This window comes from Pagrus major, chromosome 18 (genome assembly GCF_040436345.1).
Source record: "Pagrus major chromosome 18, Pma_NU_1.0".
Lineage (NCBI taxonomy): Eukaryota > Metazoa > Chordata > Actinopteri > Spariformes > Sparidae > Pagrus > Pagrus major.
The window spans coordinates 17,651,285-17,675,703 of NC_133232.1; the positions used below are offsets into that span (position 1 = coordinate 17,651,285).

The 24,419-nt window shown below is 38.5% G+C and overlaps 2 protein-coding genes across 2 annotated transcripts in view; both read left to right on the forward strand.

The window, feature by feature from the left end:
• The first annotated feature begins 1,915 nt into the window (after positions 1-1,915).
• guf1 (GTP binding elongation factor GUF1) lies at positions 1,916-12,440 on the forward strand. Its single transcript, XM_073487622.1, has 17 exons — positions 1,916-2,343; positions 2,669-2,780; positions 3,375-3,523; positions 4,031-4,111; positions 4,213-4,290; positions 4,392-4,475; positions 4,557-4,621; positions 4,707-4,910; positions 6,045-6,184; positions 6,460-6,583; positions 7,145-7,277; positions 8,335-8,478; positions 8,988-9,121; positions 9,975-10,076; positions 11,837-11,956; positions 12,087-12,123; positions 12,221-12,440. Exons 1-17 carry the CDS (start codon positions 2,164-2,166, stop codon positions 12,353-12,355), a joined length of 2,022 nt encoding a protein of 673 aa, XP_073343723.1. The 5' UTR covers positions 1,916-2,163; the 3' UTR covers positions 12,356-12,440.
• A 3,180-nt stretch (positions 12,441-15,620) lies between these two features.
• pigg (phosphatidylinositol glycan anchor biosynthesis class G (EMM blood group)) overlaps positions 15,621-24,419 on the forward strand; it is a 71,024-nt gene continuing 62,225 nt past the window's right edge. Inside the window, exons 1-3 of the mRNA XM_073486317.1 lie at positions 15,621-16,069; positions 16,184-16,389; positions 24,064-24,273. Coding sequence (XP_073342418.1) covers positions 15,916-16,069; positions 16,184-16,389; positions 24,064-24,273 — 570 coding nt within the window. The 5' untranslated portion in view covers positions 15,621-15,915. The remainder of the gene's footprint in view (positions 16,070-16,183; positions 16,390-24,063; positions 24,274-24,419) is intronic.

A 24,419-nucleotide genomic window follows, 5' to 3' on the forward strand; every position in this document is an offset into this window, starting at 1 on the left:
GACGCTGCCGAAATGAATGTCTGAAAAATATCTGAGTTTAAACATCACTGCAGTAATTTCTCGACAGATTTCTACAGTTCACTCCATTTCTTGAATGAACGGTGACTTAAAGATGTGACATCTAAATGGGATTTATTTGATTGCAGTAACAGGAGAAGGGCCAGTGCACTACTCTAATATTCAAAATGAAACCCTGGGAACAGCTAAGCCATGCAGCCAAGCCAAAGAAATGTTGTACATGGAATCAATATACAGGATGTGGATCATAGTCTCTTTTAAGTCATAATACATAAACTTCAGCTACTTATAGGAAATTTCATATAGCATGGTGTTTCTGGCAAACGGTTTACTATGCAAAGCATCTGAAGTTACAAAGAATCATCAGAAACTAACACATGGAGCTTTACGACAGGAAATTAAAAAAATATGGATGCACTTTCTCAACAAAATGTGAGAAGGCCACAAACTTAAGATGTCAAATGAAAAAGAAATCAAGTCAAAAGAAAAAGGAAAGACACATTAACAGACCCTTTTCATGGCAGACATTTTGACTTGTCAAAGCAGGAAAAGCACAGGTGGAATTCGTAACATTAATGACGGCTGTATTCCGTTTAGGTGAGCTGGTTACATGGCTCTGGTGTTGTGTATGCTCAATCATTGACCTGGCTTACTGGGATACTTAACAGAACAGAGCCATTGTTAACCTTATTGTTCACAGCTGTGTTTTTCCTGTTTTGACAAGTCCCAATGTCTGCTATGAAAAGGGTCTATTTTTTGGTATATTATGTTTATTCTCAAAAAAGCAGGGAGAGCAAAATCATGCAACCTCCGGATGATTTTTCATTTTTTCAACCCCTGTAACACCGGTCAAACAAAAATGCCAGCCGTAAATGACACATCTACATTCACATAGACAAAAATCCCCCCAAATGTTTAAGTTTTATTATGAGGTTCATTATCTGATATCATTTTATATTATTTTATATTTTCACATAGTTTAGCCTAGTGTACATTCATATTGTCATATTGCATTATAAAACATGTATTATCTGGCTGCCATCTTAGAACAAATAGAGTACTTAGGTAATGAGTTAAAAATCTGCTTGATTTTGCAGAAGACGATAAATATGCAAGTCACTGAGGACTCGGGGAAATGCCTTCAGAAAAGGAGGCTGGTATAAAGGTAGTGCTGTGGAATGACCTACGAGACTGGATTGTGTTATCTTTAAGACAACTGGTGCTTAGCCCTGTGACTCAAATACAATCCTCAGTGTACAAGTCTCAAATGTATTATTTATTTTTTTAAATGAAAAGATGATTACATGACAGGCAGAAGCTGGGGCTAATAGAGCCTTATTATCTCTGGTTGCACAAAGAAGAGAAGCAGTCATCTATTCTTGTGCAAGAGGCAGCCTCGTTGTCATAGCAACTGATATCCATTTTTATCCTACATCTGACAGATTGAGTAGGCGGGACTTCCGACAGCGTTTCCAAAGATTGCACTACGTCAAGATAGTCATCCTCCTTATACGCTTCACAACGCTGTGTCATGTGTTCATTTCTGTATATTAAATCATTCCAACTGTAGTCACTCGGGCTATTGACAAATTATAGATATAAATAGCCGGCTGCACTATCAGAGACACAGGCTGCCATAGATGCATTTAAAAAAAATCTGTGGAAGGAAACGACTGACAGCAGTGCAGTCAGCTTAGCAACGTTTGTTAGCATTGCAATACATTTTCGATGCATTAAGGAGCAACAGTATAATAGTTTATCTAAAATACATTTGCTCGTTTGCTCCGACTTATAAAAGACAACCGAGGCTGTGGTAGAGCATTATCTTGTTTCTTTTCATCATCTCCGCTTCGAAAAATCAACAACATTTCCCAGAAGCCTTTGCCGGTGAACTGTCACCCAAAATGTCAGCACCCTAGCAGCTCATGCACCGGGGTGATTACAAGACTATTTACCTCCAACATTCGCGTATTCCTGTCGTCGTGACAGGCCAGCTGTGGTCCGCCAATGTGGCGATAGCCCGGAGTTAATTCATGACAGTGCGGAGGGATTTCACAGCTAGCTTAGCTAGCTTAGCCAGCTAACGTTGTTTATCCTTCATGCTGTTGGGTGACTTACTGACTTGGTGGTAGCTTAACGGAAAACATGTCGTTTTCTTTAGTGAGACGTTGGTGTGAAACACCTCTGTTAAGACGTGTTTTACAGTTCAAAATGTACAGGAGGAAAATACAAAACTACAACATGACCTACACACTGTTCAGACACCGCTGGATGAAGAGGATGCCTGTGTTCTCCAGCAGCTTCAGGATGATGAGCACAGACAAGGTAGCCAACACAAGACTTAAAACATAGCTTCAGCTAACGTGTTGACAGCATTAGTTTGAAACATTAGGTGTCTGTGAGCTCTGTAATACAGTAGTGTTAGAGATTGTATACGTATAGAGGCTGAAAGTAAACCGAAGGGTTGAGAAGAGCTGAGAAACTTCATATTCATTAAGATGTTTACTCCATTTATGGCTCTGTACCTGCCCCAAAAAGACAGACATAATAATTGATTTACCCAATCTGTTTGTCTTAAAGAAGGTTACTGCAACAAGTGTTGGAGTGGCTGTCATAGACATTAACAGGTTTCTTTCCTTTTGCTTTTAAGGAATCCATTGACCTGTCTAAGTTCCCTGCAGACAGAATCAGGAACTTTTGCATCATCGCTCATATTGACCATGGAAAAAGTACTTTGGCTGACAGGCTGTTGGAGATGACAGGTATGTCTCCTCATCGCACGTCACCTCTCCACAATAGTGTAGGGGTAATAATTTATAATAACCATCAGTAATAAATGCTAATCAAATAGTTGATTAAACTTAGATTAATAAACAATGGTTATTTTAGTGTTGACTAACAATGAAATGCTTTATAAACCATTTATAAATTATTTGTAAAGGTGCAGTAAACATCAGTCTCAACTATATAATGGCCATCCGAGTGATGTTTATAGATGAACTACACAGTATTATGTTCACTATTTACAAAGTATTATAAACATCAGTTCCAAATTTACAATAAGTTGGCTTAATACATGATTTATGAAGCATTTAATTGATGGTCAACAATATGAATATGTGAAATATCTATTAAGTCAAGTTTAATAAACTTTAAAATTACCATGTATCAATGATGGTGATTATAAAGTGTAACAGGCATTGGTCTGAAGCATACTGATATTAACAATAATAATTGAAATAATAATAACAAATTGGACACTATTGAAATACAGACAAAGTACTCTGTCTATAATCTGTTGATAGATGGATTACAATAAACACGATGTGTCACTAATGGATGCCATTGACAAACAGGTGCCATAGCAAAGACTGAGAAGAACAAGCAGGTGTTGGACAAGCTTCAGGTGGAGCGAGAGAGAGGGATAACAGTGAAGGCCCAGACAGCCTCTCTGTTTTACAGCCACGAGGGACAGCAGTACCTCCTGAACCTCATCGACACACCGGCAAGTGCACCGCTCCTGTCTGGTGCTTCTGAGTGGAAAAGTGTTTAATCACAAATGTATTTAATAATTTGATTTGAACCTGCAACTGCTTTCCTCCACTTAGATTGTAAACCCACCTAACAACTTCGTTTTCTTACTGTTTTCATCCATGGTTGTTACTGCTGGGACTTCTCAGTGCTGTGGCAGATTTGATGTATCCATAATTTCCTCACCATAACTTAAAAAATGATCAGTAAAATATGGATTTTGGCTCTAAAATAGATCTAAGCTCACATTTTTGTTTTGTGGTCATCTTGTTGCAGGACAGTTGCATGTTGCAGATTTCAGCTTTAGAGAATCAGCTCTCTCATCTAAAATTAATTAATTACAGTAACGTTAGACCAAAATGACCTCTTACTGCAAATGTGGGGAAAAAATACATCAGTTGATATGAAACTAATCTGCAATTCTTTTGTCATTGCCATGTCTTTCAGTTTTTTTAATCTCTGGTGCTTTTCCTCTCTGTAGGGTCATGTTGACTTCAGTTATGAAGTCTCTCGATCCATTTCTGCATGCCAAGGTGTCCTGTTGATTGTCGATGCCAATCAGGTACAAAACCAAATTTCTAGCTCCTGGTTTTCTCAGTGATTTGTGATCGAATTTAAATACTACATCTGAACCAGTCGTAATAATTGTGTTGTCATGTGAAGGGGGTTCAAGCGCAGACGGTGGCCAACTTCTACCTGGCTTTTGAGGCTCAGCTGGCAATCATCCCTGTCATCAACAAGGTACACTGAGACCGAATATGATATGTTTTTAGTTTAATCACACATTGTTTGTCTAATTCTAATATTTCCTAATTTATTTTCTAATTTGATGTCTTCTGTAGATTGATTTGAAAAATGCCGATCCAGAGAGAGTGGAGTCACAGATAGAAAAGGTGTTTGATATTCCACGTGAAGATTGCATCAGGGTGAGTTGGCGCTTCTTTTTTTAGTTTTCAGTATCACTTATGTGAGAAATTTCTCTTCATTTGCAATCTCATCTTTTTCAGATTTCTGCCAAACTTGGAACAAATGTTGAAAAAGTTCTCCAAGCAGTTGTGAACAGAATTCCACCGTAAGAAAGTTAAACTGGTTTCATTTCTCACCGAAACATGTCTGAAACATAGAAGTTAATCTTTTTTTCATCCTTGTGTCCTCAGGCCTGCGGCAAGCATCGACGACCCATTCAAAGCCCTTGTGTTTGACTCCAATTTTGACCACTATAGAGGAGTGGTGGCCAACATCGCTTTGTTTGGAGGTCAGGTCAGAAAAGGGGACAGGATCGTGTCCGCACATCTCGGCAAAACCTACGAGGTCAACGAGCTGGGGCTCCTCCGGCCAGATGAGCACCCCACACAGAAGCTGTACGTGACAGTCTTCCTCCTCCTTTCATTTCTCTCATTGTAGTCGTTGAATGCCAAACGTGCTGGTTTGAGCTTTTCAGCAGTGCTGCTTAGTTAGTCTTTTTTGATAATAAACTAAATCTTTCGATTAGGAAAACAATTGGAACACATCCTTATATACTGTATAGTATGTATTTATTGATTGAGTGGTCTTCTGAGTGGATAATCTTTTTAGCATCTATGTAGATAAATGAAACAGTCGGATGCTTGTTTCTGTATCCGTGGAAGGTTGTTTAGATCAAATCAGACTGCATGATATATAATAGAGGTCACTGAGTAAGTGATTTTCTGCTTTGCTTTGACACATATTTAGCTGTGGGTCAGTCCATACCAACTCACCCAGGCCCCTCCAGCTCATGTCATAGATTTTGCTCAAGCTGTAACTTGCAAATTTCCAGAACCTGATGAAAAACAGTCTCTTTCGGTATTACACAGATAGAGAAACTTGAATTCCACACACTACAAACATTAACTCAAAATACAATCTATTTTGTTCTAATGTTTACCATTACCAATGTAAACATAGCTTTGACGTGCATGAAGAACTCATTTTAGCTCTTGGAAACTGCCTGTCTCTTTTTCTGTTTTTAGGTCTGTAAATAAGTTAATCAGTGAACCTTTTAAAAAGTATTTAGAGTACAACTATGATCTTGTAAGGTCAAATGAATTGAATAGAAGTTTTTACATGACGTTTTTTCGTGAAAATTCATGACATGAGCTGCGAAAAGTTCTGAATTCTGGGTGAGTTGACATGGAATGACCCTTGTGTACAGATACAGTGTTTGAATATGTTAATGATTAAGAAGAGAGGAGAGTTTCTGATGTGCTCTGATGTCCTTAAAATTCAGGACAGGTTCATTTAAATGCACTCTTTTGCAACAGACATGTAAAGTAACCTAAAATTTGTAATAATACAATAATAAATCCAATTAGAACATTGCCTCTACAGCCGCCTTTGACTAATACGCCAGCCTACTGTACTGTCCAACTGTGAGTACTGTTGGACTTTTACTGTAGCTCAGATTAAGAATCTGGTGTAGAAGTTGCATTTGTATTTTAGTGCATAAGAATAATCATAGTACGACTGTTGTGCAGGTTTGCAGGCCAAGTGGGCTACATAATAGCAGGGATGAAGGATGTGAAGGAGGCCCAGATTGGTGACACACTGTACCTCCAGGAGCAGCCGGTGGAAACTCTTCCAGGGTTTAAACCTGCCAAAGCCATGGTCTTTGCTGGTAGGGAGTGTCCTCATCTACAATCGCCTCGTGCTGTCAGATAAAACTGTAATAAGATCTGAAATTGAGGATACCATTCTGCATAACAACATAATTTACTTGTTATATAACTGTCCATTAGTGCAGGATATTCCAGTATCATTTGACATGTAGTCAAACATAAAACCCCTTCTGTGTATGTTTCACTGGCTAGTACAGTAAGTGCAGTCAGTCCTTTCTCAGGAGATGAAAAGAGTCCTGATGTGCACTCTGTGTTTTGTTTTTCTGTCCCTCAGGCATGTATCCGATGGACCAGTCAGAGTACCCGGGCCTCCGCAGCGCCATCGAGAGACTGACCCTGAATGACTCAAGTGTCACAGTGCAGAGAGACAGCAGTCTGGCCCTGGGAGCAGGATGGAGGTTTGGGACGACTTGCTTTGAATTAGAATGAAAAATGGCTTTCAGAGCACAACAGAGGAGGGGGCATTACGTACAATGTGACAGAATGAAAACAAAAGTGTGGACACTGAGCAGTGCAGCTACACAAAAGTTTAGACCATTTTGGATGCTTTTCAAGTAATTTGTTGTTACAGAAAAGCATTTTTTCCTAATAGGCATCCAACGTAGGGGACGTAGTAAGATATATCTTCTTTTTTAGTGGTTTCTACACAAAAATGGACAACATGTGACGTGATTGATTGAGCAATAAACAATGTTCCTTGGGACAAACTCTCGAGTGCCAAAAAAAAATCGCCATGTAAGAGTTTATTTATCATCAGGGGTCATATCAGTCCAGATGGTGTACATTTGATTAATTAGTGGCTGTGATTTAGATCATTTGGATTGGTATAAAACTGCACTGGAAAAGCAATGAATCTCACTCACTGTTGAACTCTTTCCAAACCAGCTCTTTGTAATTAAAAACGTGAACATCAATAATAAATTTTGAGTGAACCTGTGAACCTTCCTGTCCCCCTGCAGACTTGGCTTCCTGGGTCTTCTCCATATGGAGGTGTTCAATCAGAGGCTGGAGCAGGAATACAATGCCTCTGTCATAGTAACGGCGCCCACCGTGCCCTACAAGGCCATCCTCTCTTCGACCAGACTCATCAAGGTAAGAGCCGCTTCCTGCTCATGGGGACGTACTGTGATTTCAGTTTGAACAGACTTGGAAATTAATAATAAATGGTGGCTCTCTATTATTGCTGGCACGCTTTCCTGTGAAATGACAACAGATACTTGATGGGAATTATTTCAGAGGACCATTAAATTGTCCTGTCCAGAGACACAAGTTGAGTTGCCTTTAGAAGAAAGACTTTGTCATCCCATAAGTACCAGCTAAGTGCTTGTAAAGACTTCAGATTATTATTTTAATGACAAATTATCATGATTAAAAACAAGTTATGGAATAATTGTCCAGTACATATAATGTAGTTTTTGTTTAGAGAGTTTAAGAGTAACATTTGACTTGATTTGAAAACTATTGGATTGATGCTCAATTCTGAGGCTGTTCTGTTATTATTTATCTAATAGATAATAAATATAGTAACGTCTGATCAGCCCGTATCAATTTCATTAAAGCTGTTATTGTTATTAAGTGGTTGTCAGTTTGCTGCACTAGCTAACGTTGCTAATGCTAGCTAGCAAACGTTGATGTTGCTAATGCTAACTAGCAAATGGTAATGTTGCTAACGTTTGCAAGCTAAGGTTAGCGTTGTTATGCTAGCTAGCTAACATTAGGGCAGTACAGTACGCAGGGCACATACTGTAGCAATCAGCCATTTTTACCAAGAATGTTGATGCTGACGAAACACAGATACCATGAGATACCAACAACGTTATACTATTGGCTGACAAACCTTGTTAGAAGCTGGAAGCACCTGCAGTTTAAGTACCAACCACTTCTGGTTTAAGCCACGCCCATTCCAAGTACGGATAAAAATACAGATAATGGTGTACTCATACAGTCCCTAATATACATACTGTAGTGTAAGGTACTGCATGACTGTACAGGTCACCTTTTACAACTATATTTCAAGCCCGCAGGCAGTGAGTGTTTCAGTCTCCAAACATCGCTTTTAGTAGAGTATCACTTTAAATTCCTGAAAGCTTCTGGAAAGATGTTTACCAGTTTCATTTGGAGGTTCAGATCTCGTTGGTTCTCCTGACAGGAACATGGCAGCGAGGAGATAACCATCGTGAACCCCGCTCAGTTCCCAGACAAATCAGTTGTGTCAGAGTATTTGGAGCCGATGGTGCTGGGGACCATTCTCGCTCCAGATGCTTACACCGGCAAGATTATGACTCTCTGCTTGGTAAGAGGAACATGGAAAATGCAAATAAAATTAATGAAAGACTGTTGTTTACACAGTTTCACTTGGATTTATTATTTCTGCTTCATATTGGGTTCATTTTTGTGCTTGTGCACCTGCCTTGTTAGCATCTTGTTTAAAGGGTAAACCTTTTAAGTCAAAGAGGGATGTTGTCTCTGAATACTCACAGGCATGCTGGCCTGATTCTCAAGCCTGTTGGAAAATGTAGTTTGACAGGAGATACTAGAGTGCATCCTTTTTTTCTTACTCTTTCCGAACTGGTCTGGAGCCAAAGAGAAAACAATGTTTGAAAATAGGAAGCCAAGAAAACGAATCCTTTGTATTGGAATATATGTTTATATATCTGATGCTACTTTACATTCCAATTTCAAACGTAGTTGATTAATTAAGCTACCAAAGCAGCCTTTCTTTGATTGTAGAGATTGTAAATGTGTGCAAGACTGGAGGAGGCAAAAATGTGATTATATTGTTGTGTGTGGTTTTCTCTTAAGAATCGCAGAGCCATCCAGAAGAACATGGTGTACATAGATGACCAGCGTGTCATGATGAAGTATCTCTTCCCTTTAAATGAAATTGTTGTGGATTTCTATGATCTGCTCAAATCGATGTCCTCTGGATATGCAAGGTAAAACTAAGCAAGGTGAAACATCTATAAATGCATTTACGACACAGTCACTTATTAAAACCTAACATACATGTAGTGTTTTTAATTTATAGTGTGCAATGTCTGACTATCATTTATGGTAGGTGGTGGAAAGATATCTCTTTGCAGCCTGTAAATACCAGTGCACTGGATAGAATTATAAACACTATGTTGAAATTGTGGAGGATTATATCTTCATCATTATAAAATCAACTTGGAACATGCATTTTAGTTGTCACAAAGTAAGAAATTTTTGTGGTACACAAAACATTTCTGGAGTTTCACAGCAAAACAGCGGTGCAGCATCCTCCTAAATAACTGTAGTAGATGGGGACTTGTTTAAAAATAAAAAAACAACAGAAAATGACTCCATACAGTTCATCTGGCGTTGAAACTGAATTCTTCATTATATTTGCTAAACTAATAGCGTTGGCACGCACCCTGTCTCGAGTGGGTGCACTAGCTCCACACTTCAGTGGTGTAAATAACGGCTTTTTAAATCAATTTGGGATGTATTGGCTTCCAGAGACTTGGCTTACACCTGACGAGCTGTATGAAGCCATTTTATGTTGTTTGTTTGTTTGTTTTTGTTGTCTTTTATGTACGTAGTCCCCATCTACTTCAGTTGTTTAGGAGAATGCTTCAACGCCATTGCGCGCTGCTGTGAAGCTCCAGAAATGTTTTGTGGACTACGAAACTTCACCCGACCTTCCATGGACATGTTTGCGTGAGCAGATGATGACTACATTTTCATTATCTAGTCATTTAGCCCTCAACAATATAGGATTAATGAAATACTGTACCATTTTTGACTCCATGGTTTTATCCTCCATAGCTTTGACTACGAGAACGCAGGCTACCAGGCTGCTGATCTGATAAAGATGGATATTCTGCTGAATGGGCGACCGGTGGAAGAACTCACCACAATTGTCCACAGGTACTGTGTGTTTGAAATCATAGCTGAATTCAAACACGTAAGTCGGATGCTTTTTTAGAGGATCTTTTCAGTTTCTTTGTCACAGCAGGCTCACGTGGTTTAATTATTATCACTGCTGTCAAAGAAAAGAATGGGATGATTTTTGAGTTTACATAATTTCAAGGTTATATGGTCCTTCATTACCAAAGTAATTCTCCTGAGCCTATGGAGCATGAAATGTATTCAACGTGCAGTAGAACATTAAAAAATGGCCTCTTGGCAGCCAGTGTTAACATTATCTATTACCATGACTTTACACACCGGACAAGGACTTCACTCCATTTGGGACAAGGACGATAGAGTAACTTCACAGGCGAGAAGTGATGACGCACAGCAGATCTGTATTTAATGTACTCACTACCAAAGCCAGTACAGACTTTGGTAATTGAAGGGCGCTACGCTTCACCAACAATGGCTACTCTCTGACCATTTACAGTGTAAGCCTTGTAGCCAAGCCGAGTGCAGCTTCAGTCTGTTATTCTTTAAGAGCAATGCAATCGCAGGGCTGAATATATAGTACAAGAGGCTCGTTACAGAGCCACTGAAATATATGGAACGTGACTGGACCTAAGTGAGACAAGGTTGACCTGTCAAGCAGAGAAGCCATTTACATCCATTTGATGTGGAAGCTTTTATCTGAAGTAGCTTTTATGACAAGGGCACACAGATGTACAGTGAACCTGTCCTTACCCTGAACTTTACCCAGTAAAGGAATAGTTTGACATTTTGAAAATATACATGTTCATTTTCTTGCAGAGAGTTAGATGAGAAATGTCTGTGCACTTGGTCGGAGCTCGAGCTTAGAGGCGATTAGCTTAGCTTAGCATAAAGACTATGAGCAAGAGGAAATGGCTAGCAGGGCTGCCTCTTAAACTCACTGACTGACACATTTTTTGTTTCATCCAAAATGAAAACTAAAATAAAATGAAACTACAAATATATTTTTTTGCATTTATGTTTGTGCTTGGTTAAAACAAGATACATGTTAGTGTCACATATTTTTGAAGTTTGACAATGCCAGGTTTTGACATTGTGATGTATTATGTTGCAGCGATATCTAGTTAAGTTAGCATGCTAAACAGCTAACCTGTCCCGGTCCAAAGCTCACGTGGTAGCAGTATAAACACCAACACTCCTCGGGTCCCTGAACTCCCAGTCCGGACTGCTAGCTGCATGGCTAACTGAGATACAGTTGGCCAATTCTATTGTACCTTTAATGCTTAGCTAGGGTTACTGCCTCCTGGATGAAGCTTAAAATGTACTGCACAAACATGAGTGTGGTGTCATATCTGTCAAGTGAATAAGAATGCTTTCATTCACTGCACAGGACTGCCTCAATGGAAATGTGGCAATGTTATGGCCACTAATATCAACCTTTTTCCACACACTTTTCACTTGAGAGATTTTTATAGCATTTTCATTGAGTGGGGAACCTTGGTGGATTTTTTTAATAACTTGTAAAAATTATGTGTTTTGCGATTCTGCTCTGGTTTGAACTTTAGCACTGATTATTTTGATGACTGCGCTGTGATTAAGAATTTAAAATTGCTGTTTTAATTAAACTTGGACGGATGTCGCATCCTGTCATTGTCTTCCCAAAGAGGTACCTGAGGTGTCATCATTTTAGCTATTTAAATGTACATTTATTTTGAGGTGATTCAGTGAGTACAGTATATTATTTACTGTTGTTTCTGGTTTTGATTGGTGTGTTTTCATTACAGAGACCGTGCGTACAGCTCAGGGAAAGCCATGTGTGAGCGACTCAAAGACTCCATACCAAGGCAGATGTTTGAGATCGCAGTACAGGCAGCCATTGGAAGTAAGATCCTTGCTAGAGAAACGTAAGTACTAAGCTAAAGACTTTGCTTGAATGGCACGAGATGCGAAACAATGTTTATATTGAAAGCACTGTGATTTGTATTTGTGTATAAACATGCAAAAACGTGATGTGACAGTATTTGCCTCTTTCAGAATAAAGGCGTACAGAAAAAATGTGCTCGCTAAATGTGTAAGTGAAGTTTTTTTAACAACTCTCAAATGGGGTTTATCTACAAATACGTCACAAACACTCTGAGGTATTTATATATTCTATTTTCTGTTGGCAGTACGGAGGTGACATAACACGGAAGATGAAGCTACTGAAGAAACAAGCGGAGGGTAAAAAGAAGATGCGGCTTATTGGCAACGTGCAAGTTCCAAAAGACGCCTTCATTGATGTTCTGAAGAGGACAGACAAATAGACTGCAATACTGTTAGTTTCTTATTGTATTATAGTGTCATTATCATACAACCGATCCTGAATAAAGCTGTCATTGTTGATACAAAGCGCTGTAATTATGCTGATTATGCTTGTCATTACTTCCCTACTCTTTGACATTTAAGTGATAATTTGCCAAGAGAGGAATTTAAAGTTAACATGTTCAAAATCAATGCCTGCTAAAACCTTTAAAATCCTGATTTCACTCAGCCTCACTTATTTTAATACATTATTAACATTTCTGTTGGTGAAGGTGATTTCCAACTCATCACATGGTGACAAACCTGGCTTTTATAAAACTGCAGATAAGAAGTGGTTTTATTTAAACGTTGAGCCTCATTTTATGTTCAGAAAGTTCTACATAATTATTACCTGCTTTTGTAGCATTCTGAGAAGTTCGTCAATCAGTTAGTCAATGAATTAATGGATAAATATGATATGATGATGTTTATCTTTTAGGTCATTTTTTCTTTGTTGATCGGACAGAATACACAAGTTTCACGTCTTTTAGTCTTTGAACATTTTATAGACCATGTTTTTGTATAAAATGGAAATAATGAAGACGTCATAATCAGTAAAACATTATAAATGCCAAAGGAAACATTTCCAAAATACACAAAATATGCCTATTTGATCATGGAAGACTGTGATTGAAAAGACATTCATTCTGTGGTAACGGGGACAAAAAATATTGAGCTCCTGTGCAAAAATACACATGCATTGTTTATGGAAAATATTGTTCTCATCTTTGTTTTGTTTTTGTTTTTATCTCTGGTCACCTCATGAGATGATCTTGAATTTAACTTTGATCAATTACACACCTTATTCAAGTGAATGGGTCATTATCAAACTTCAGCAGAACTTGATGATGAGCTGATCATTTGAATCAGGTGTGTTGGAGCAGGCACCAGGATTGAATAACACTGTTCTACAGTCTGAGTGTGTTGTAAAGAGCATCCCTACCCCTCCTCGCTGCAGGACAGTGTTGTGAGCCTGAACCACTGCTGGACTTTGATCTTGAGCGATTGTCCTCCATTTTGCTGATTTTGGCATCCAAAGGGAGTGATGGAAAATAGAATTCTGATTATAATCTGTGCCAGCTGTGCTTGTGGAGCGTAACATCTCAGAAGTCCTTTAAGCAGAGTCCCCAGTAGATGGCAGCAGCAGCTCAAACACACAAGAGCAGACAGGACGTTAATTCCATCCTGAGCTAATTTCCAATCAGACCTCATCAGCCTCAGGCTCCATAAATGTCAAGTTTAAATCATATAAAAAAAAACTCTAGACAGTCCACTTACGTTCTACCCAGTGGTTATAGTGGCCCAATGAAAATACCTCATCATCCCTATGTGCTGCCCTTTTTACTCTGCAAATTAAAGCAAATCTGATTTAAGGACTAATTGGTATTTAGCTAAAGTGAACGAGATGAGAGTAGTGCTAATTTTGACAAGTTGTACTTGAGCAGCGTGCAGTGAATTCAAGTTTTCACATCAGTTAAATGTTAAGTATTTGACCTTCTTCACTGCAGGCATTTTGACGTTATAGCAGGTAAAGCACATGTGTAACTAACAGCATGGATTGCTCAGCCAGCATGCATCCTGAAATGCAGACATAATTATTGTTATTAAATACACCTGTGCTTACCTGCTGTGTCAAAGTGACATTATGAAGCCTGAATGTGTTTATATATTTAGTTCATTGTTCTATCAGCTTGTTCTGTGCTGTCAAACTAAGATCACACTGATGAAACCAGCTAATTACACTTTTTGCAATGACTGATAAAAGTCCCCAAACTGTAAAAATCAGCAGGCACTTGATATTTTCCTACCAGCTTCTTTCCAGCTATTTTTGATGTTTTGACATTTGAGTGTATTTGTGAACATTCAGATGTGACTCAACTTGGTTTCACAAGTTTTGGGTTTTTCAGAAAAGTATTCAAAGTTAAGCTGCACTTTCCAAAGATTTAAAAGGTAACACCCCCAATTTTACACATTAAAGTGTGTTAACAGGTCTTGGGGAGTACTACAAACTAGCATAAAGCCTTTTTATGGTTCCAGAGAAGGATGCATGTTACCCTTTAAGTGATAATCCCGATTAAACTACCCTCCTTCACATACAGTCTTACATTCATTTACTCCATTACAATTAGAATTAATGACAACCTTCGGATGGATCCACATGGAGGTTCCTCTTGCGTCTGTTTTAGGAACACTTCTATCATCCCTATATAGTGATTCATCTGGCAATATTTACACTTCAGGCAGATTTTCAGGCCCTACAACTGGCTCTTATAGATTTTTTTGGTACCAAATTTAAAAGGACAAAAGACGCATACAGAGCCCTAAGATTAGTAGCAGTTGACAGCTTTAGGACTCATCACTCATACACGACTGACCTTCTGTGGTCATTGGAGCCTGACCTGCTCTCTTTACTATATATTTCTAAAGCCCTTCTGGGAAAACTGCTCATATATCTCACACGACTTCTGCGGCACAGGAAAACGCACCTCTTCACTAAATTTCAAGGCTGATACCAACGCCAAAACAAAGTCAATATTTGCCCCACTCAGATTAAATAAACTGCAGTAAGATTTAAAATGACCTTTAACTGAGCTACAGCTGCAGTTGCATTATTTATGTGTAAGTGGAAGGAGAAGTTAAGTAGTTTTTTACACCATAATATTGTATTGAAATTACAGGTACAGTATTTATGGGTTGATTTAAATGTATTTATATCACGCCAGTTTTTAAATTACTTTATATATTTTATTTCTTATATACATTTCTAATATATATATGTATGTATGTATATATGTATATGTGTATATATATTAATAGCAATATTTTACTATGTTTTTATTATTCTTTGTACACAATATATGTATATATATATGCATATGTATATGTATGTATGTACATATACATATACATATACACACACATATATATATACATATATATGTATATATATATATATATATATATATATATATATATATATATATACACACATATATACATACATATGTATATACATATATATGTATATATGTAAATGTGTGTATATATGTATATTATGTATATATATATTAATAGCAATATTTTACTATGTTTTTATTATTCTTTGTACACATGGCACCAATACAAAAGCGAGTAACCACTCGTAACCTTTATGCTGTCAATAGCTGAGCCTGTGGGGGAAAAGCGTATTGGTCTTGTTTGGTTCTACGTCATACCCGTAGTTTCATGCTATCAATGCGGAAGCTGCTATGAATCGCTCCAGCGCTAACTGGTATTAGTGTTTATATATTAATTATAGTCACAAATATAAAATATAGAGGCAGTTTACTAAAGACCGAGACACGTGGCTTTGTAATATGTTGTTTGAGAGTGCGTCCATCTGAAATGGGATGTAATGGCTTTCTATCTTCTCCTCTATCTGGCTAACCTGTGTAGGACTCGTCCTGTCGGTTGCTAGCTAAACTTAGCAAGTTATAAGACTAATTTAACTACTCGTCCCTTAAAGGGTCCGTCCAGCAGCAAAATGAAAGTGCGCTCGTCTGTTTTTGCCTCGTTCATTTTAATATCTGAAGTGATTGGCATTGCCCTCTTCCTTCGGGGATTTTTTCCTGTACCTGTCAAGTCTTCTCTTTCATCTAAGAGCAGGCTGTCAGATCTTCCAGCAGAGCCGCTGACAGGTGAGCTCACAGCATCGTCAGCCTCCAGACTTACCTGCGTTTATATCCGAGTGTCTGACTCACTGTTGACTGTTAATCTGTTTAAACTCATCAAATATTTTACTTTAATTGCAGGAGGCTCTGTCAACTCCTCTCGCCTCCCTCAACCCCTCTTTAAAAGGGTGGTTATAATGTTAGTGGATGCCCTCCGGGAGGACTTTGTGTTTGGACCCAATGGCCGCATGTATATGCCCTACACCAGACATGTGGTGGAGAGAGGCTCGTCCAACAGCTTTGTGGCCAAGGCAAGACCTCCGACTGTCACCATGCCCAGGATCAAGGTAAGTCCACCCTGTGTAAATAGTCTGTCAGCTGTCTTGTTCTTTTTGACTGGCAAGTTAGGGTAAGCTGCAAATAAGTTTGCTGTAGTGAATCAACTATTCAGATGCAAATGATCAGTATTTAAGCAGCTGTTCCCTGCCCTGTCTGTGGCTCTCAGCCCCAAGCCCTTCACTTCACAAATATATAGTTTGATTTTTGAAAGGGAAAAGTATTCTCGTAAAACAGGCATGACACCTGCCATAAGCTGTTGTTGGTACCAACGCTGATGCAGTCTAACATCCTAATATTCAGGTGTTGGTGGAACTTCTTTTTAAAAGGTGTGGATTCAGTTGAATGATCATTTCAGAGGCTACAGGTTGTGATGCTGTTGAACTGAATAATGTAACGCTGAGTGGTGTTTCTAACATTTGTCAGCTTTATACCAGTGAGGGTATGTATTACACCACAGTTTACGAAATTGGAAACGTCTCTGTGGTCATGAGGCACCTTCTAGCTAGCCTCGGGTAGATAACACTGAGAGGTGTCAAACCTTTACCAAATTCTTAACAATACACGCACGTACTATCCAATGCCTGGCTGCAAGACTAATTTCTCATCAGGGATATTAAAGTTAAAGTAATACCATTTTTACCTTCCTGATATAGATTCTGACATCTGATCTTTGTGCATCAGCCAATACAGAGTACTGATACTATACATGTTTATTATTATTTAACAGGAGTGTTCTACTAACCATTTATGAATGTTATGTTACTGATGTGCTTGAAGTTACACAAGCGGCACTTGGTGTTTATGGCTATTAGCTAGTCATGCAATAACAAAATGTATAAAGTTGCGTATAGGTGTGCAGTCCTAATAAATAAATGATGTTGTATCAGATCAGTGCATAGAATTGGGCACTCTCCATTACTGGTTCCAGCATTTTAGGCAGTATCTGTATCAGAACAACCCTAAATAAAAGTTGAAGTTAATCAAGTTCAAACTGAACCTTATTTTGTAAAATATAAAATGCTTGATTGGCATCTTGTGCTGTTATGAGGTCACACAATAGTACTTGAGGAGACAGAGATGCAGAATGACATGTAACAAATGTCCCCAGCTAGAAGTGAAAAGGGGATGTTGCAGTTCATGGTCGCCACATTAAACCCTCCGCTGCCTCATCTAATTTTTTTTTAACAAATCGTTATTCGCAAACGGTGCAAAGCGACTGATACAAATGTAAAAGTTAAAAAGTAATTTGAATAAGTTCATACGTGTGAGTTAAATGTTTTGTAATCTAATCACTAAATGGCAGTAATATCAGATCAACTGCAATATTTGAAAATATTCATTAAATGCCTTTTCATCAGTTATTTGCCTGTTACAGTAGGGCTGTAATGATTAATCACATGACAAAATTAATCAAAAACATAATATATGATTAATAGTTGAAGTAGTTTGATGTGCAAATACTGGTCCCATCTTCTCAAATGTGAGGCTTTTCTCTGTTTTATATAATTATAGATTGAATATCTCTGGGCTCTGGGAAAACATAAGTTATAATGAGTGAAAAAAAAATTCAGTTACTTTATCACCAATATTTCATCCAGCCTATCAAAAGAGGTGCAAATGTCGGAGCCAAAAATGCCTCAACAGCCCAGAATACTCATGGAAAAGAAAAGTAACAGGAACATTATTTAATAGGTGCTAACTTTCAGCCTACAACTGCAAATGGGGTTAGATGGCAGAATTTGGAAAGGGTGAAAACGTGGTGCATTGTCACACTTGGGTGATGAGTCACACTGATGAGAGTATTTTGGGAGCAGAGCCAGGAGGGAATCACAGTCATGTCATATGTGCCTGGCATGACAGCTGGTTGTGCTGAAACACAGTAAGATTGTGGGCAGAAAGAGTCAGTGTGTTGTTGTCAGCAGTGATGCTGGAGAGATTTTGCAAAGGGAATGGTTTTAATAGTAAAGAGAGCAGCTCAGTCTTGTCCATGTTGGTGCCGAGCAGTGCTGAGGTGGTGGAAAGGCATCCGACTGAAGTTGCCAGGTGAAGCAGAATATTCAGGCTGGGTGTCAGAGGGCAGAATAAAAGGCAGCAGTGGTAGGAGGAACAGGGATGTGCTGACAGATTGGAGACACAACTCAGCAGTGGAGTATCCTGCTGCTTAAAGATCCACAGTGTGGACAGAATGCCTCCTCATTGATGGCTGATAAATGTGCTCAGGCAGGTAGTAGGACAACCAGTGCAGACTCAGTGATGTTCAGGTCAGCGAGGGCAGCAAAGAGCATGTGTAAGTTGACAGTGTCGAAGGCAGTGGGCAGAATGAGCAGTGATGACGAGGATAAGAACCCCTGGAACAGAAAAAGTAACAAACCTAAACTAACGTGAGCTACTGTTGCTCTCTGTTAGCCGAATGGAGGGAGGATCAGCTTCCAGCACAACACAGAAGTTCCAAATTTATTTAAGTTCCTTTTAATTTATTTGTAGTGGGACCATGTACAATATTAAACATAAACGCCATTTGATGCATCCATTGTAGCTTGGGGCTAATTTACATCTTCAGTCCCTTATCAGAAGACAGAAGTGATATATTCAAATCAATCAGTCAATCAATCAAACTTTATATGACCACTTTCATAACATAAGATGAGTAAGATGGCAATTAAAGATGGGTAGTCAAAATAATAAAAGATAAAACAAGCAATTAAAAGAATGATAAAAATAAATATATATATAAAATACTGCACGCAATAAATAACGTACAGTAAAACAGTAAAAAGAAAGGATAAATAATAAAACCACAAATTAAAAGACAAAATAAAAGCCAGACTAAATCGACTAATTTGGTACCAAATCAATGAAAGCAAGCAACCTTCTAACAGATACCTACAGATACTTCAGTTCACTAATAAGACAAACAAAAAGCAGCAATGTGGTCATGACTAAAAAGCCCTCCAAAAGACTTGTGTGTTTGAACAGATGAGACTCCAAACTCAAAATGAAGTCAAAATTCAGGATTGTCAAACAAATGACTGACTCAATTATCAAAATACTTGCAATTATTTTTCTGTTGATTTATTACAGTATTTAATAGAGGCTGACCGATACTGGATTTTTGGGCCAATGCCAATATTAGGGAGCAAAAAAATCCTATATAGATATATCAGACGATATCCACACATTTTTTTTTGCAATGATCCTTCAAAATCTAAAACTATGAATCCATTATAGTTATTATCAGCTGTCTATCAATGTGATCATTTAATCACCGATCCTACACATTTCTACTATGATTGATTTTCTGTTGATCAGCTAATGTATTTAAGTTTTTACAAGAACGGAACAAGCATTAAGTTGTTCTTATTTTGGGAGAGGGGTACACTTCCAGTTTTTGATGATGTGTACAGTAGCTCTTGTGGCTGTGGAGTTTTCATGCACTATGTGTTTAAGTGTGTGTCAAAGAAACTAGCTGTCTGTAACTGAATGAAGGAACGCTTTCTTAAACTCTTGTTTCAAGGACGAGTTGTTTGTTATGAGACGGAGCAGGTCAGTGACGATGTGGATGAGGGATGACGGCGGGATAAAGCTGAGCGTGATTGAGGTGCAGGGAGACAGATGTTCAACCATAATCCAAGGGTTTATAGAAGGATGCAGCGATGACGGAGGGAAAGGGCCTTAAGCCATCTTAGAAAAACAACTGTGGACCTGAACCTCCACAAAAGATTTGTTGATGGTAGAAGAGAATGTAGAGGGAAATTGATAAGAGAGGAAATTCAAAATAAAATCTTTCTGATTTAGAAGCACAGGCATGAAGGGTTTATGTTGCAGCAGAGATGTACAGTACAGTACAGCATATGGAGGAGAGGAGGATTGAAGATACCACCTCCTGGGCTGTGTAAAATGTGTAAGTTTGATTTGCAGGCTTGGTGAGACCATACAGATAGACATCTATAAGCCCTGCAGAAGGGACACTTAATCATGTTTTAGGGGGCTGAACAGCTACAGTAGCCTAATCTAGTGACTATACTTGGGCTGCAACCAACGATTATTTGCATCATTGATTAATCTGCTGATTATTTACACTATTAACATTAAGTCTATAAAACGTAAAAAAAAAAAAATGTGGAAATGCTGGTCACAATTTCCCAGAGCCCGAAGTGATTCAGTCTTCTAAAAGCTTTTTTTTGTCCAAATAACAGTTCAAAACCCAAAGCGTTTCAATACTATTATAATCAGAATCAGAATCATCTTTCTTAGCCAATTATGTGTACACATACAAGGAAAGTGACTCCAGTTTACATTGCTATTGTAGCAAACTACAAAAAATTTGACATACAGTTAGAGAGGAGAACAAGAAAAACTGCACAAATAAATTAAAGTTAAAGAATAAAGGATGTTAGTACAGGACAGAACTGTACAGTAGCATGTGCGACACCATTAAAAGTATACACCAAAGAATTTGTGCACAAGTCATCATTTCTATTTGTTGTAGATAACACAAGTAATGCGAAAAAACAATAGAGGTAGTGCAAAGAAATAAAGAAAAGATATTGGTCAATGTGGATAAATATAAATGACAAAGAAAAGTAGTAAATCCTTACATTTAAGAAGCTGGAACCAGCAAAAGATTTACTTTTTGGCTTAAAAAATGATTGAAACGATTAACTGATCAAAAGTGTTGGAAATGTATTTTTTTGATTGACTAATCAGACTAATGGTTGCAGATCAACACTGCAGCTGGTGCATGACAAAAACAAGCTGAAGATCGTAGCTTTGAGGTAACGCGTTACTTTTCTGTAGTAAACATACAGCTTAGTTAAAGGAGCACTATGTAGTTTGCGGGAAGAGATTTTAACCAGGAGAGAAAGATTTTCATTGACTGATTTTTTTGTTATGCCTAAACAAACTAAATAAACACACTCTCTTTGTTTTCATGACTGACTAAACTGAATAAACAAACTGACCGTAAAGGAAAACTAAATTTTTAGCCACCTTTCTAGCTTCAGTGCTCTGGGGGACCTTATTTTCCTCTGAGATCAGCTTGTTTATTCAGTTATGGACAAAAATGAATATGTCTGAGTTTGTATTATTACCTCATTGATATTGTAAATATTAAAATTCTGAGTATGAATTTGCCCTCTAAAACTACAAAATGCCCCTTTTAACAGAGGCGGTCATGTTATTCACAGAGAAGTATTAAGGTTAAATTGCTCCATCCCAGCAATGAGATTTCGTGATACACCAGTAGGTGGCAGGACAAACCAGCTGCCATTTACCACCCGCTATCACTGCATTGCACCCAGTTAACTGGTATGACACAGCCAACTAACCTAAATCATAATCTCTCAGTGGCACGGCCATTAATTCACACACACATTAGAGCTAACACTGCCTCCACTGTATCCTATAAAGTCACAAACCCCCTGCATATATACAACACTGCTCAGTTTGAAGTCTTCTTCAGATACACAGTTGGGTTTTAGTATCTAGTTTTTTTTTTGTCTATGGATCTTTTTTTATTAAACTGCCAGGCAGCAAACTGGAAGCTCTACCCCGGAGTCGTGCCACTAAATTTAATAGTTCCAATTTTCTTGCTCTTTCTTACCATGACAGGGAGAGAAAAGAAGTTGGTTATCCTCCCCAGTCCTGTATTCACATGTGGCCAGTTGAGCCTCACTCTCGGACTGGCACAGCAGTCAGTGGACAGTACTGAGCTGGTGGATTTGGACAATGAATTCAGTAAATCAGAACAGCAGCAGCAGTGCACTGAGGGTGTTTGAAAGGCCGGTTGGGTAGTATACACACACATACTGGATTGTAGGTATTATCTAGTAATAAGACCTGAGAGGATTGAGGATATTTTTAAGTCAATGGCACAAAGTCTTTCCTTTTCAAAAAGTAAATGAAAAGGAAACTGAATTTTTGTTTTTCCAGGCTCGAAAACTCGATGTCACAGCCCCCTTCCGTCTGTTTTTTGGCACCTTTACAAGTTCTCATCGCTGTGCCAGAGAGTGTCTGTATACCCCACTGATAGTGTATTTGACATTTAAGCAGTAGCACATCGTAAGCCTGGACACATACTGTGGCCCAGTAATTAGTATGTTGATGAGTCACTGATTCATTTGGGCAGCTTCTCAATGTTTTTCAGTCTCTGGAGAGATTTCTAGATTTAGTCTTTTTAAAGTTTTTTCACAAAGCTCTTGTATGTCTCCAGCTGATGTTTTTTTTTTTTTTTTTTTTTACAGTAGAATTACCTCCATATGCCGATGCGTTTATTATTCCCTAAAAGGCCTGTTTTCATCCAAACCACTGGTTTCATTGGTCAGACCATCTCTATTAATAGACTGGGGACCATAGTAAGACTGAATAGGCAGAAAGAGAGGACTGCTTTTGAAGCGGAACCATCCATCTCATCCTGAAACGAGCATCTGCACCGGCAGGAGCAAAACAATCGCTAGGAAGAGAGGAAGTGGTAAATAATTGAGCTCAGGAACAAAAGCTCATACGATGATGAGGCTCAAAATTCCAGCTTCAGTTTCCAGAAGCGGAGCGATACCTGTGAATAAACTGACAAAACTGAAAGGCTTCTAACGTTATTCTGAGATAAAGTATGTTTATTAGATTGTCATTGCAGGAGTGGGAGACACAAAGCTTTTAAAGTGACAGAGGAGAACTTTGCTCCAACAAATTGATAAAACATGATTGTCCTTGGTGTGCTGAAAATGAGATGGCAAATAAAAAGGTTTGAAGCTTGTGACACTTCCTGAGATTGTTTCAGGGGCTGGGATGTCTTCAGTTTATTGCCATTTGTCTCCTGTGTCTGTGAAGTTTGACAACAGCAACAGAGTTGCTATAGGTCAGCTACTCACTCACAAACTGCGACAAAGTGTTTAGCAAGCAAAAAAACATGAATAGATAAAAACTGATAAGATGAACACACAACATGTGAACTGAAAAACAGGGTTATAAGAGGACAAATGCATCAACAATAAAACCGATAAAATAGTGTTTTAAGAAGTAATTTTAAAGATGACTTTGAATTTGCCGGCCCAGCTCCCTCGACAGCTTCCTCTAACACTGCAGCCCTCACACAATAAAAGGCTGGTCACCTCTGATTTTAGCCCGGATCTTTGAGCGTCCCACAGGATCTCGGGCTGTGCTCCAGGCAGCTCATAGAGGGCTTAAATAACACTGTTTCCTGCCAGCATCTGCAATCTCATGTCTCCTTCAGTGCATAAAGACAAGGCCTTTGTGCTTCCCCCTCGACGATACACCAGCCTCTCTCCTGACTTCCAAAACAGCCTGTGTTTCTCTTGTCAGTCAAATGGAGGCCAGTGTTGTTTTTATTTCAGATTCCATGATGAAATCAGTAGAAACTGTACTTCATAAATATCATCAGTCTACCTGATTCAGCTTTCACTTTACATTTGTGGCAGTGCAATTGTTTTGGGGGTGTGGGAATTAGTTTGGCTACCAATAATCAATTAGATAAAGGGAAACAGATTTGATCTATTTCATTTTTATTATTGATATTAAAAAAAACAGTTTTTACTGAACACTATGCAACACCACGGCGCACATTTTAATTAGCTGGATTAATATGATGTAACTGTGAGGTTGTGTAACACCATTAAAAGACAATTATTGTTCAAAGGACAATGGTGACAACATATATCCCTCTGCAGGCTCTTACCACTGGCAGTATCCCAGGCTTCATTGATGTGGTAATGAACCTGAATTCTCCTGCACTGCTGGAAGACAACCTCATTTGGCAGGCCAAAACAGCGGGGAAGAGGATCGTCTTCTACGGAGATGACACCTGGGTGCGCCTCTTTCCCAAACACTTCATGGAGTACGATGGCACGACCTCCTTCTTTGTATCCGACTACACAGAGGTACGTCTGAGTCAAACACACAGGGACCGACTGTTTGGAACATTTTGTTTGCGTGATGTATTTTTCCTCTCAGCATCGAAAAAGGATTAAAGCATCTGGTGGTTGATATGATACAGGAATTTTAAAGATGAACAGTGAAGAAATTA